This window comes from Neolamprologus multifasciatus, chromosome 3, assembly GCF_963576455.1.
Source record: "Neolamprologus multifasciatus chromosome 3, fNeoMul1.2, whole genome shotgun sequence".
Classification (NCBI taxonomy): domain Eukaryota; kingdom Metazoa; phylum Chordata; class Actinopteri; order Cichliformes; family Cichlidae; genus Neolamprologus; species Neolamprologus multifasciatus.
In genome coordinates, this window is record NC_140441.1 from 35,971,971 (window position 1) to 35,984,245 (window position 12,275).

At 40.2% G+C, this 12,275-nt stretch overlaps 1 protein-coding gene across 2 annotated transcripts in view; it reads left to right on the forward strand.

Moving 5' to 3' along the window:
* The window catches only part of LOC146522881 (type II inositol 3,4-bisphosphate 4-phosphatase-like), a 41,734-nt gene that overhangs the window by 18,750 nt on the left and 10,709 nt on the right, over positions 1–12,275 (forward strand). The window contains exons 16-26 of one of the 2 annotated variants that reach the window (XM_085154057.1): positions 2,529–2,694; positions 2,784–2,972; positions 3,056–3,200; positions 4,815–5,026; positions 5,158–5,281; positions 6,718–6,844; positions 6,926–7,066; positions 7,726–7,823; positions 7,970–8,067; positions 9,299–9,453; positions 9,720–12,249. In XM_085154057.1, coding sequence (XP_085010183.1) covers positions 2,529–2,694; positions 2,784–2,972; positions 3,056–3,200; positions 4,815–5,026; positions 5,158–5,281; positions 6,718–6,844; positions 6,926–7,066; positions 7,726–7,823; positions 7,970–8,067; positions 9,299–9,453; positions 9,720–9,942 — 1,678 coding nt within the window. In that variant the 3' untranslated portion in view covers positions 9,943–12,249. Of the gene's footprint in view, positions 1–2,528; positions 2,695–2,783; positions 2,973–3,055; positions 3,201–4,814; positions 5,027–5,157; positions 5,282–6,717; positions 6,845–6,925; positions 7,067–7,725; positions 7,824–7,969; positions 8,068–9,298; positions 9,454–9,719; positions 12,250–12,275 lie in introns of those variants that run through there. The other variant, XM_085154058.1, reaches the window with a different exon arrangement.

The following is a 12,275-nucleotide window of genomic DNA, read 5'->3' on the forward strand; positions in this document are numbered from 1 at the left end:
TAGCTCGATAGCTATCCGGGGGCAAGGCTCACTAGAGCCTAGTGATGGGATTTCCGGCTCTTTTTAGAGATCCAGCTCTTTCGGTTCGACTCACTAAAAAGAGCCGGCTCTTTCGGCTCTGAACCAGCTCTTCAGGTTGTTTTGTTGCTTTAATTAATTTATTATTAACAATAATATAAAATTATGCACAAAAGGAATTACTAACGTTAAAAAAAGTGGTTTTATTTATATATGTTTATATATAAATATATGCGGTGGCCCCTAGAGACACGTACAAACTCCAAAACACATTTCTAGCATGAACTGAACTTCCAAAGCAGATCACTTAAATTACACAATTGAAACCATGTGTGTATTTTTTGTGTATTTATACACAGGCACTCATATATATTCAAATAATTTAAAAAAAAAAATTCATTTACCTGTTACTACCACACACCAAATCCGGTCGTTGGTACTTGCTGGCTTGTGTAGCCACTCGGTAACAAAAGCTCAACACTGCGCCCTGGAGCACTTCTGTTGTCTTTTGTACGTGTTTTGAGTTTTTACGTACTTCGGAGTTTGTACGTGTTTTTACGTGTTTTGGAGTTTGTACGTGATTTGAAGTTTGTATGTGCTTTGTCTCTAGGGGCCACCGTAAATATACTTTTATTTATTCACTCCACATAAAATGTAATAAATAAATCATATAATACAAAAATCAACTATTCACATTTCAAATTTTAACTATTTCAATTTTCAGCTTTTTCCTTTTACAAATTTAAAGTGAAACAACACAAAACACTGCAAACCACAACACAATTAAATATAAATTAAAATATGAAAACAAAAAGAAGATGCACATTCTCTGTCATATGGACCTGCATGAATAAACTTTCTGAATCCGTTATCATCTGCAACTGAAAATAGTTGTGGATGATTACTATACCTTTCTAATGCGACCTTGTTGTCCCTGGCTCTCTTTCTCTCTCTCTCCCTCCCGCTCTGTTCCTATGCTACTGAGTGTAACTACCGCCCCTCCCCCCCTCTGCCCAGCGTAAAGCACAAGGCTCGCGTGCAGAGTGAAGCGGAAAAAAAGTGCGAGAGAGAGAGGGAGAGGCTGAGAGAAAGGGAAAAAAAAAACCACGTGACAGCTCGCGATAAGGAGCCGGCTCGCGTCGTTCACGTCAAAGATCCGGCTCTAAGAGCCATTTCGTTCGCGAACGACCCATCACTACTAGAGCCCGTGAGAACACCGGACTCCCAGAAAATCATTTTCAAGCCCACCGCTGTCTTTTGCTACTCGCTACTGTTATTGTTTGGCTTTTTTCAGTATTTTATTTGTTCCTGAGTAAATCGGTTTGGCTGAGATTAAAGTTATAGTTTTTACACAGCTGAATAAAAGCAGACAGCTGATTATCAGAAGTGTGAGATGCTGGAGAATATACTCCGGTGTCCTGTTATATTTTAGATAGCAAGGAGTTTATTAAACTTCACCGAAACAATCTGCAGATTTCATTAAAAATTAAACTATCATCTTGTCTTTATTTTTAGTTAGCACATACCTTAAACACTTAAAGCTGTAAGCTAATGATAGTTATATAAGAGCAGATGCTGCTGGTGCAATAAGCTGTACGTTTTACGCTCAATGGATGCATTATCTGATTAGTGGATTAATCGCAAAAATAATCATTGACTAGTCGACAATCAAAATAATCGTTTGTGGCAGCCCTAATATCAATCAATCAAAATTTATTTATATAGCACATTTAAAAACAACAGTTTTGATCAAAGTGCTTCACAAATTAAAAAAATGAATAAATAAAAAAAAAATAAAATAAAATAAGACAAATACAACGCAAGACGAGACAAACATAGAAACCAACCAAATGATAATCAAACTATCTTACATCAAAGCCAGAGTAAAAAGATGGGTCTTTAAACGAGATTTAAAAGACTGAACAGTTTCAGAAGAGCGAATGGCACTATCTGACTATATCAGTCACTGTAGTGTCTAACAAGCGTGTCATGAAGGATAAATACTTAATGGTGAACTTTAACTCTAAAATGCTCAGCTTGAGGTTTAAGTACAGAAATGTCCTGACCATAGGGGGACATCACGGTGCTCGTAGGCTGAGCACGTTTTCAGGCAGAGCTTTGGGGAAATCGATTTTATAGAATGCAAAAATAATCCTACTTCTCACTTTGACCCCAGTAAACTCTGTGATGAGTTTATAGCATCAATCGTCTTGTTGATTACAACATGTTTAGTTTGGAAATAATGGCCCCACCTAGAGTTAAATCGACCGCCTAGGCTAAATCTGCTAGATTACGAGAGCGCAGTAGTCTTGGATGTAACCCATGTCCTTCACATCTGGTTTTAAAAAGCCAAAATGTTGCAGTCAAGGATTCAATAGAAATTCATGTTGTTATCTGTTGTAAACATCCCGAGTGTGTAATCTACACAGGTGGACTTGTTGGACTCTTCATTCTCTTTCAGTTTAGCTTGTTGGTAAAGTTTTCCTCGTCCTCCTTTCTTTCCTCTCCAGCTGTGTCTCTTACTCCCAGGAGGAGAGCTCTAGAGCCAAGGAGCTGCTGACAAGGATGGCCCAGCTGCAGCCGTTGGTCTTCGGGCTCGCAGAGGAGCTGCTCTCCGTCGCGCAGGAGCTGAACGCCACCCGGCTGCGGCAAGTCCTGGGCAGCCTGATGGAACAGGTGAGGAAGGAATAAGAAGAATACAGCTAACCGGCAGTCGTTTGGACACCAAGAAATCTGATGTTTCCCCATACTTTGTCGTCTGCCAGACCAAGCAGTTTGTGCAAGCGCTCAAAGAGGAGTTGGTAAAATGCGCCCTGCTGGAGATCCATAACCAGTGCATCGCAAACGCCAACAGCAGCCACGTCCACAGCAACGGGCTGCTGTGTGAGAACTATCCCGCCGATCAGGAGCAGGATGGTGGCCGACATGACACGGAGTACGACGAGGAGGAGTGGGCAAGTTGGAGTGTGTGTGATGTCTGCGTGTTTCCGACAGCGTTGTATGATTCCAGTTTTTATATGTGCTTGTTTTTGTGTAGGACAGGGTGTGGCTGAATGTCGGAAAGAGCATCAACTGCATTGTTGCCATGGTCGACCGACTGCAGCAGCAAGAGGAGCAGCTTCAGATGGTGATGTCACCAGAGCCGCAGGAAGGGGACACAAACTCTCAGAACACAGGTGACGGTAAATCACATTTCAGAGTTCACATGTTTCTGCTACTGTTTGTGTATAAAATCATTTTTATACACCTTATGTTTTAATATATTTGAAAAAATTTAGCACTAAATTAGGGATAAAGAAAACAAATTTGTCAATTGATTATTTTGCAAAAGGTTTTAGATAAGGTTTTACCCAAGTCAACTCAAGCGCCGTGACTGGTGTTCATCATTAGTAGATTCAGCTGTTCAGTCCATAGTTACCTTGGCTGTCAGTATGCTGTGTGTCCACGTGTATTTACTCTGGAGGAGGAAGTCTTGAAGTATTACGTGACATTGTACACGTGTTAATATCATGGATTATGCTAGCTGATAATCTGGCAGGCCAACCAGCATTCTCGCTGGTACAGCACATGCGAGTGAAATTCTTGTGTGCGAGCTTCACAAGCAACAGAGTTGTGCAAAAATACAATAACATAAAACAAGCAAAATATAAGAATGGTTAAATCTGAGACTAATAAACATATGTACAATATATAATAGTATATGCATTACTGGGTGTGTATACTAAATATGTTTTTCTACGTGTGTGTGTACATATTTTACAAATTAAATAGAGTAAGCAATAAAATAAAATATATAAAAATATACAGAGGTTGGCAGTTGGACATGTGCAAAACAGTGGCATTAATGTACAGTATGGAGTGCATAACGGCATTATGGCTGAGGTGACTGGAGTCCTTCATGATCCTCCCCGCTTTCCTCAGGCACCGCTTCCTGTAGATGTCTTGGAGAGAGGGAGGGAAGCTCACCTCCAATTATCCGTTCAGAGCACCGCACTACTCTCGGTGCTGTTGCCGTACCAGGTGGTGATGCATCCAGTGAGGATGCTCTCAATGGCACAGCGATAGAAGGTCCTGAGGATGCGGGGGCTCATGCCAAATCTTTTCAGTCTCCTGAGAAAGAAGAGGCGCTGCTGCGCCTTCTTCACTGTTTTGTTTGTGTGTACTGACCACATAAGATCCTCGGCCAGATGTACACCAAGGAAGCGGAAGCTGCTCAGTCTCTCCACAGCAGCGCCGTTGATGGTGGTGGGGGTGTGTACTTCTCTGCACCTCCGGAAGTCCACTATCAACTCCTTTGTCTTTGCGACGTTGAGGGTGAGATGGTTATCTTGACACCAGTGCGTCAGGGCGCTGACCTCCTCCCTGTAAGCCGTCTCATCACCGTTGGTGATAAGACCCACCACTGTAGTGTCATCCGCAAACTTCACAATGATGTTGGAGTTGTTAGTGGACATGCAGTCGTAGGTGTAAGTCATCTCGAGTCCTTTAAATCAAAATCAGTCCATGTGCTGAGACAGTCGGAGAATACCTCCGTTTTTAAATTCCAATCAGACTTTGACAATGAACAGGGTTTAATACATGCACAGAGCACGGTTGAATAACAATTTTTAATGTTTCACTGTTTTCTTTCTGTTGGAAAGATCACTTCATCTCACTCATCAGTGCTGCATTTCCTGTTAACTTAGTTTTGCTAGTTCTTCTTCTTCTTAGATATCTCATTTTCAGATATCTGTTTTTTGTTTTCTTTTTGTAAATTTCTGATTAAAACACCAAACTTTCTCACGCTCTCCCTCCAGCCTCTCGTTCCTCCTTCTCCTCCTTCTCTGGGTGCACCTGGCAAGAGCACCTTCTCCCTCTGGTGGTCACTCTTAGGGACTGCGTGCGTGAGGCAGTGGGGAAGGCCCAAGTAGCTATGACCTTTGTGGTCCTGCAGGAGGCAGTGGATGTGACGGTCGCTCAGGGCCCTGTACGCATAGCCCAGAGACGTCACGCCGTCTTCAGCCAGGCGGTGAGGATGACGGAGATTTACAAGGGAACATGTTCTGGTTTTTATTTTTTTTATTGGGGGGAGGGGGGGGGGGGTAATTTTAGTGGGAGTTTGTAGTTTTCTGTATTAAAGAAACTGTGTTTGTCTTCCAGCTCTCAGCAGTAGTTTGTGGTGTCATGCTGAAGCTTTACAGAGGCCTGGAGGATCCTGACTTTCTACGGCAACTTCACACTGTAGGAGTATTGGCTCAATTTGAAAGCCTGTTGAGCACCCATGGTAAATACACACTAGTCACACACAGTCACACTATGGAAAACAGTCATTGGTGAGACCAAATTGTTGTTACCATGTTTGAAGATCCTGTGATCTTATTGCCTTTGACATGGTTGCTTTAAAGACGGGGACCAGGTCTCATGATTGAGTGATTGATGTGTTAAAATGGCAATTGTGGAGTTATTCGGCTATCAGTCTGCAATTAAAAGGGGTCAAGTTGACAATTAATGTATTTTTTGGTCCATAAGGTGAATTAAGCAAAACAAAAAAGTCAAACTTTATTCAACTCATTCTTCTTGCTTCCTCCACTTCCCTACCATTGATGTTGAATTCTCTCACAGCTGCTCTATTCCCATGTTGTTGCACCGAATTTCCCAGAGGAACCCACCCAAGGGATTAATAAAGTTTTTATCTTATCTCTTATATTAATGACTAACCTCGTATTGTGGATGGATTATCTCAGTTGTTCTCCTGACTGAAGTTTGATCCATTTACAGCATCCTGCCATGCGATTACATTTGTCCCTGACCACTAGAATCCCTCATGTTAACTTTTATCGAGTGGAAAAAGTTGGCGTTCATCCTCCAGCTTCACTGTGCTAATGCTATGCTAACATAGCTGTGTCGCTAGCGATCATGTAGCACATACTTATATTCCAGCTAGCCAAACTTCAGTAACCCGACAAACCTCACTGCTGTTTAGTTTTCTGTCTTCATGTCTTCTGAATGTTAAACTTAATTGTTACACCTGTTAAAGCAGCAACGCTGATCATTTTATTAAAGATGAAAGAATTTAGATAATTTTTAACTCTCAGTGATGCTGCAGTGTTCGTTTGACTTTGGGACCTGAAGCGGACGGAGTTTTGGACCCAGATTACTCCGCGAGGCTCCTGACTATGGTAGCCATAATGCTCCGATAAAGCCACGTACCACATAAAATCGGTTCGAGGTCAGTAAGCACAACCAAAATTCATACAAATAAGGCGCACTGTCGATCTTTGAGAAAATTAAAGGATTTTAAGTGCACCTTATAGTCTGAAAAATATGGTACGTACAATCTGTTTGTGATGATACAGTGATTAACTGTGATTAATCTGGGAAAATTCCACAGATTTATTTGGGAAAGTACCAAAAAAACAAAGAGTTGTCAACCAGTTCATTCGAGTCTCTTATTGCAAGATGTGTTGCAAATAAATTATTGGTGCAGACTGACTGAGACTGATGGCAGTGTGCTGGCTGTCTGTCTGTGATTTGGAAATCTTTGCCGCTCTGTCTGAGAGTGATTGCAGTAAGGTGTGTGTCAGGCCTTGCGATGGAAAGTGGTCACTGAAAGTGAAAATTTTAGTGCAATCACGGGGCAGCCACTCAAGGAAGTTGTTGTCTTTTATTTTAGTGTGACACATGCAGTGCTTACACATTTAAGGTGTGTTTGTTTGTCAGGTGATGAGATTGGGATGCTGGAAGACATGGAAGTGGGTGTGGCTGACCTAAAGAGAGTAGCGTTCACCATCACCGAGGCCAAAACGGAACAACCAGACGACCTGCTGCCGACACTCAGTGGAACATGGTGGGAACACACACACAGACACACATCTATACACGCAGTGAGTGTGCAGCTTCCTCACTTTGTGCGTTCATCTCCAACTAGGGGCAGTTTTATTGTTGAAGTCCCGTTGCCCCCGGAGACCTTCAGCTCACTTCCACAGGAACTAAAAGACGGACTGTTGATTCGAGTCGATCCTGTTCTGTTTAACATTGGAATCAACCAGCATCAGAGTTATGCTGAGAGGTAAACAAACCGCTTTTCACTCTTTAATGAGCAAAATTAAAACTCCTGTGAACATAAATATATGTTTTTACCTCTGAATAAAATTGCTGGAAGTAGAGGTCTTATAGGAAAAAAATTATTAATGTGTCTGCTGTTGGTGCACATCTTCATCAACAGTTTAATCTTCATTAGAGATTATTAATCAGATGACTTTAAGCTATCTCAAGCTGCACATTTGTTTTTTAGGATTCGACTAGCTTTGGTTACTTTGTCATTCTCTGTAGGCGCTTAGCTCATCCTCCATTTGAAACAAGCAGCCCCTTTAAGGCACACATTTTTAAAAGTCCACTCTTTTCTGATTGGCCAGCGTCTGGAATGCTTCAAATTAAAAGCCCAAATAAGAACCCAGAGGAGTTTCAAGATGTAGTGGTTGTATTTTGTGAGAAAATCTGCAAGTAGAGATCAGGTTTAGGTAGAGAAAAGGCTTTGAAAACAACATTTACAGTTCATACCTGGCTTTTGACATTTCCCTCATTATTTGAAACTTTAGCCAACTTTTATTATGAACATTAAACATTATAATATCACAACAACAAAAAATTAGAAGGTTGCTTCCTGCAAGCTGCGAAATTTCTCTCCATTTTTGGTAAAATTACTCAGAAGCTGATGTTTGTTTTCAGGTTTGGTGACTGTTCGTTGCAGGAGAGAATAAACCAGCAGAGCTGTGAGTGTCTCAAAGCTTATTGTAACACACTGAGGGACAGACTGCCTGACATGGGTAAGGCTTTTTTATCACTACTGCGGTTTCTTCCTGTTAAAAGGGTGCTTTCCTTCCCACTCTTGCTAATTGCTTGCTCACAGAGGGTTGTCTGATCGCTAACAGTGAAACAATGACTGAACTGAACTTCCTTCTTCTTCTGTCAGCTGGTATCCAGTCGCTGGCAGACTTGTTGTCTTCTCTGGAACGCAGCATTGAGGCCAAGAAAAGGAAGAACGTGGAGGTTCTGTGGATCGCTGCTAAGGTAAACACCTGAAACAGACTTACTCATGTAAGATTTTTAACCCTTTAAGACCTACCATAGAACCAAGTCCGCCAGAGCTTATATTATATTTTTACATGCTGTAGTGCAATTTTTGGGAGCATTTCAAGTTGCTATACATCAATACAACCATTATAGCCCAGATTTTAATAATATGTCTGCATTAAGTGCATAGTAATTACATAAATTGCAAAAAAGTGCAATAAACTACAAAAAAATTGAAAATCGTTTTTGTTTTTTTAACATATATTTCTAATTAGAGAAATTTAAGAGGCTTATCCTTCAAAACTGTAAATACAAAAAAGTTGCACAAAATACTTTCCTACCACAGAAAATTTATTTTGAGTGTCTTCATAGTTTTATTTTTGAAATACACCAATTTTTATACACTGCAGGAAAAACGAAAATAAATATTATAGTGGAAATTTGCAAAAAAACAGTATATGCATCAAAATAAACTATTTCCAGCAGTGTAATTTTAGTCCTAAGCATCCCAGAAACGACACAGAAAGTCATAAAGTCAAACATAACTTTTAAAAACATCAGTATAGGCTCATGAGGCCCTGATTGTAAAAAAAAACATTTCCGCGAAAATGTAGGTTTTGGGCAGGTAATGGCGGACATGCAAACGTTTGCGCTGACATCTATTCCAACGTAGGAAGTGTTATGTACAGCTGATGGATCGGCAAAGCGTGTTTCTGGAATATTATGTTTTTGTTGCTGCAAGTACTTTTCATGCAGTTTTTGCAAAGCTATATGTGGAGGGAAACTGTGACCTAGGACAAGCTGATGGCATAAGATGTAAGTACAACTCCTCCGGTTTCATATGCAAAAAAAATTATTGCGCTAGCTTACGTGGTTGCAGAGCTACCGGGATTTAGAAATAGTTAAGCAAAACAGAGCGTGCCGCTCCGACCGGCTTTAAAGGGTTAAGACCTGATTCTGTAGGGATCACCTGGTGGGAACCACCGGGAAATACCCCAGTGCTCCTGATGGGGACTCCTTTACTCCATGTAACCAGTTTAGAACCACTAATTAACCTCACAAGCAATAATATGCTTGTACTTGGGAATAACGTCCAAGCCCCACAGAAAGGGCTCAGCTGACTGGCAGTGTTGAACTTACTCAAGGGGCATTTACACTAGGACCTCTGCTACAACACTTCACATAATATTAAAGTGTTTTCTCTGCTTTGTGTTTTTGTCACGTGCAGGTGTGTCGTAAGGTGAACGGTGTGCGGCTGACGAGCTGTAAGAGTGCGAAGGACCGCACTGCGATGTCGGTGACGCTGGAGCAGTGCGCCTTACTGCGGGAGCGACACACACTCAGCCAGCAGCACTTCAGCATCGCACTGGACTGGATGAGAAGGTGTGTTTTTGTTTCTCCTGAAAAACACAACAATCCTCTTCCTCTTGCCTTCCTTTATTTCTGTTTGTTCACCTCGTTTGTTTTTGTTTTTTTTGTTCTCCACTTATTGTAAATGTTGCAAAACTTTTTCAGTTTAATCTTTTTCTCTCTTTGTTCTTTTACTTCATGCCATCAATTCCCTCTCTTTCTCTTCACATATCTTCCTTCTCTGCCCCCCCCTGGCTTTCATTCACACTTGCACACAAACACCCCTGCTCATCCTCCAGATCTCGTCTGTCCTGGGGGCAGATGCTTGGCTGTTACACCCAGTCAGGGTTCCCTGTCTCTGGGTTAGATCCAGGGGAGACTCCCTCAGAACTCCCACAGTGTTTGGCCCCCAAACCCCCCAGACGGCACCTTTACCCAGTGGCCTTTCTCCTGGTGACCTCTCACCTCCTGGTTCTTTGGCTCATCCTCAGCCTCGTTATACTGCTGGCAAAATACCAGTAGAGCAGCACAGACTGGGAACACTGGGAAGTGGACTGCATCACTCTTACTATTTTCTGTCAGGTTTGTTCAGACGAAGCGTGTTCATGAGATTTAATTCAGTTTAAGGAGAGGAGAGGCGGCTGTCTTTATTTTTCTCTTTCATTTGTTGGAAAGTTTTATTCACAAAAAAGATACCAAAGACTAAAACAAACAATATGTCAGTCAGTAAGTATCCTCTAATATAAATCCCACATTGGGCGTGTTTTAGAGTTTGGGAGGGGTATTTACATTTTTAGGGAAATGGTCTTGCTTATTTATAGCTGTATATGTATATATACAGTCATAGGAACCATATGTCTACAAAAAAAGGTAAATTAGATTCACTTTAATAAAATATAAAGTAAAATTTTTAGATTGTGCTCAAGTGTTCAGTCAATAATGTGCACCCCACCTCAAAGTCCACCCCACTCTTCTTCCCTGTCGCACATCATTTCTCTGCTATGCTACTCATTCTGTTTAGAGACCAACAGAGGAACAAGTTTGAATGAAAAGCAGACCGGTTATTTGTTATGGCTTTTCAAATTTGAAATGTGTCCTTTGACTTTATTATTACCAGACCACAGTTTGTGACTGAGACAAGGTTGATAATGCTTTTTTTTTACCTTTCAATTTATAGCGAGGATTAGGATACAATTAATTTGTAGCAGAAACGTTTACTCTAGTACTTTACTGTAGTACAAAGACATGAACAGTCTGTAATGTTAATGGAGAGAGGCAGCATAACAACCACAACATAAAAGTTATAAATTCATTTTCATGTCACTGAGTGAAACAAGTATTTGAGAACATGCAAAACAGGACTTACTACTTGGTGACGAAACCCTTGTTGGCAAGTTCAGCAGTAAGATGTTTGTACTCCTCTTTACAGAAATGCTCTAAATACTTTAGGTTTCTTGGCTGCCACTTAGCAACTCAGATTTAACATGCTAACTGAGGCATGTAGAGTCAGAGATGTAGCTCTCTGTTTTTTGGATGGTCTGACATTGCTGTGAATTTACTGAAACATTCACTGCTGGGAAGATTGTGGCATTGTGTTTTCATTCAGCACAAACATGAATGTTTCTGAGCAGCACACTGCCGAAGCTTCTGCTTTTATAGAGGTGATCATACTTGCTGATGATCAGTTACTGTAATCTAATGAGTACTTTATATTTTGATCCTAAAACCTTAGTATACATACTTGAGTAAGATGACCAGTAACTAGTTAAGTAAAGGATCTATGTGTGAACTTATTTTGCAAAACAATAATTTAATAGAAAAGAAATTTCTGTTGTGCAACAATGTAACACATTGTAATACGTCTGTCTTTACTAATCAAATATTGTGATGTCCTGCGGGTCCCCCTCACTCTATTTAAAAAGTCCTGTAAACCCCCGGTAGTAAGTGTTAGTAAGAAAACTAATGCATAAAAATACACAGAATGCAATGAATAAAGTGCCTGACACATGTCATCTCCATATTTTAGGCTCATACACCTCATTTTAAACCCTTTTATTTGTGTTTTCGGTCATTAAAATGATTCATATTAAAAATTATTATCATCTCTTGGCCTTTCATTGTTTTTATGTAACTGCACAGCACAGGTGGAGGGTGAAGTTCATGACTCATTAAATCACAACAGACACATAATGGGAAATACAGCAGGCTAAAATAAAGCAGAATCATCCTTTAACATGAAGTCGTCTGTATCCTGTAGTTCCCTCTGACATCATGTGATGTTTACATGGAGTAAACTTTTAGATTCACGTCATTCAATTTGGTTCAAAGTCAAAACAGTTTTTATTTATATAACACCAAATCAGAACAGTCACTTCAAGACTTCAACATTCACACAATCAGTGTGTATGACTCAGGATATGAGCTGTGAACAATCAAGTAATGACGAGAGACGATCACAGTGAACAACAAAATCTAAAAATAAATGTGAATGTAATTCTAAATTATTATTTTTTTGTTTGTTTTACAACGTGAGAACAAATTCTGTACAATGAATTAATGAATCTGCCGGTTTTCCTGTTACGGTCCATGAATAAATTGAATTGAATTTAAAAAATATACATTAGCCAAAATATTTCGACATTTCGAGAAGAGAGAAGTTCACATATGTATGCGGTTTCATTCAGTGTATGGAATCAGAACGATGCCACCTTGAAACGAAACCGAAAAAAATATTGAAACCGAAAAAAAATATTGTAACTGAAATAAATGTACTGAAAAATCTTGTATTGAAACCGAAAAAAAAATTTGATAGTGAAAAACAATTAATTGAAACTGTAATTTTTTTGTTTTCACTT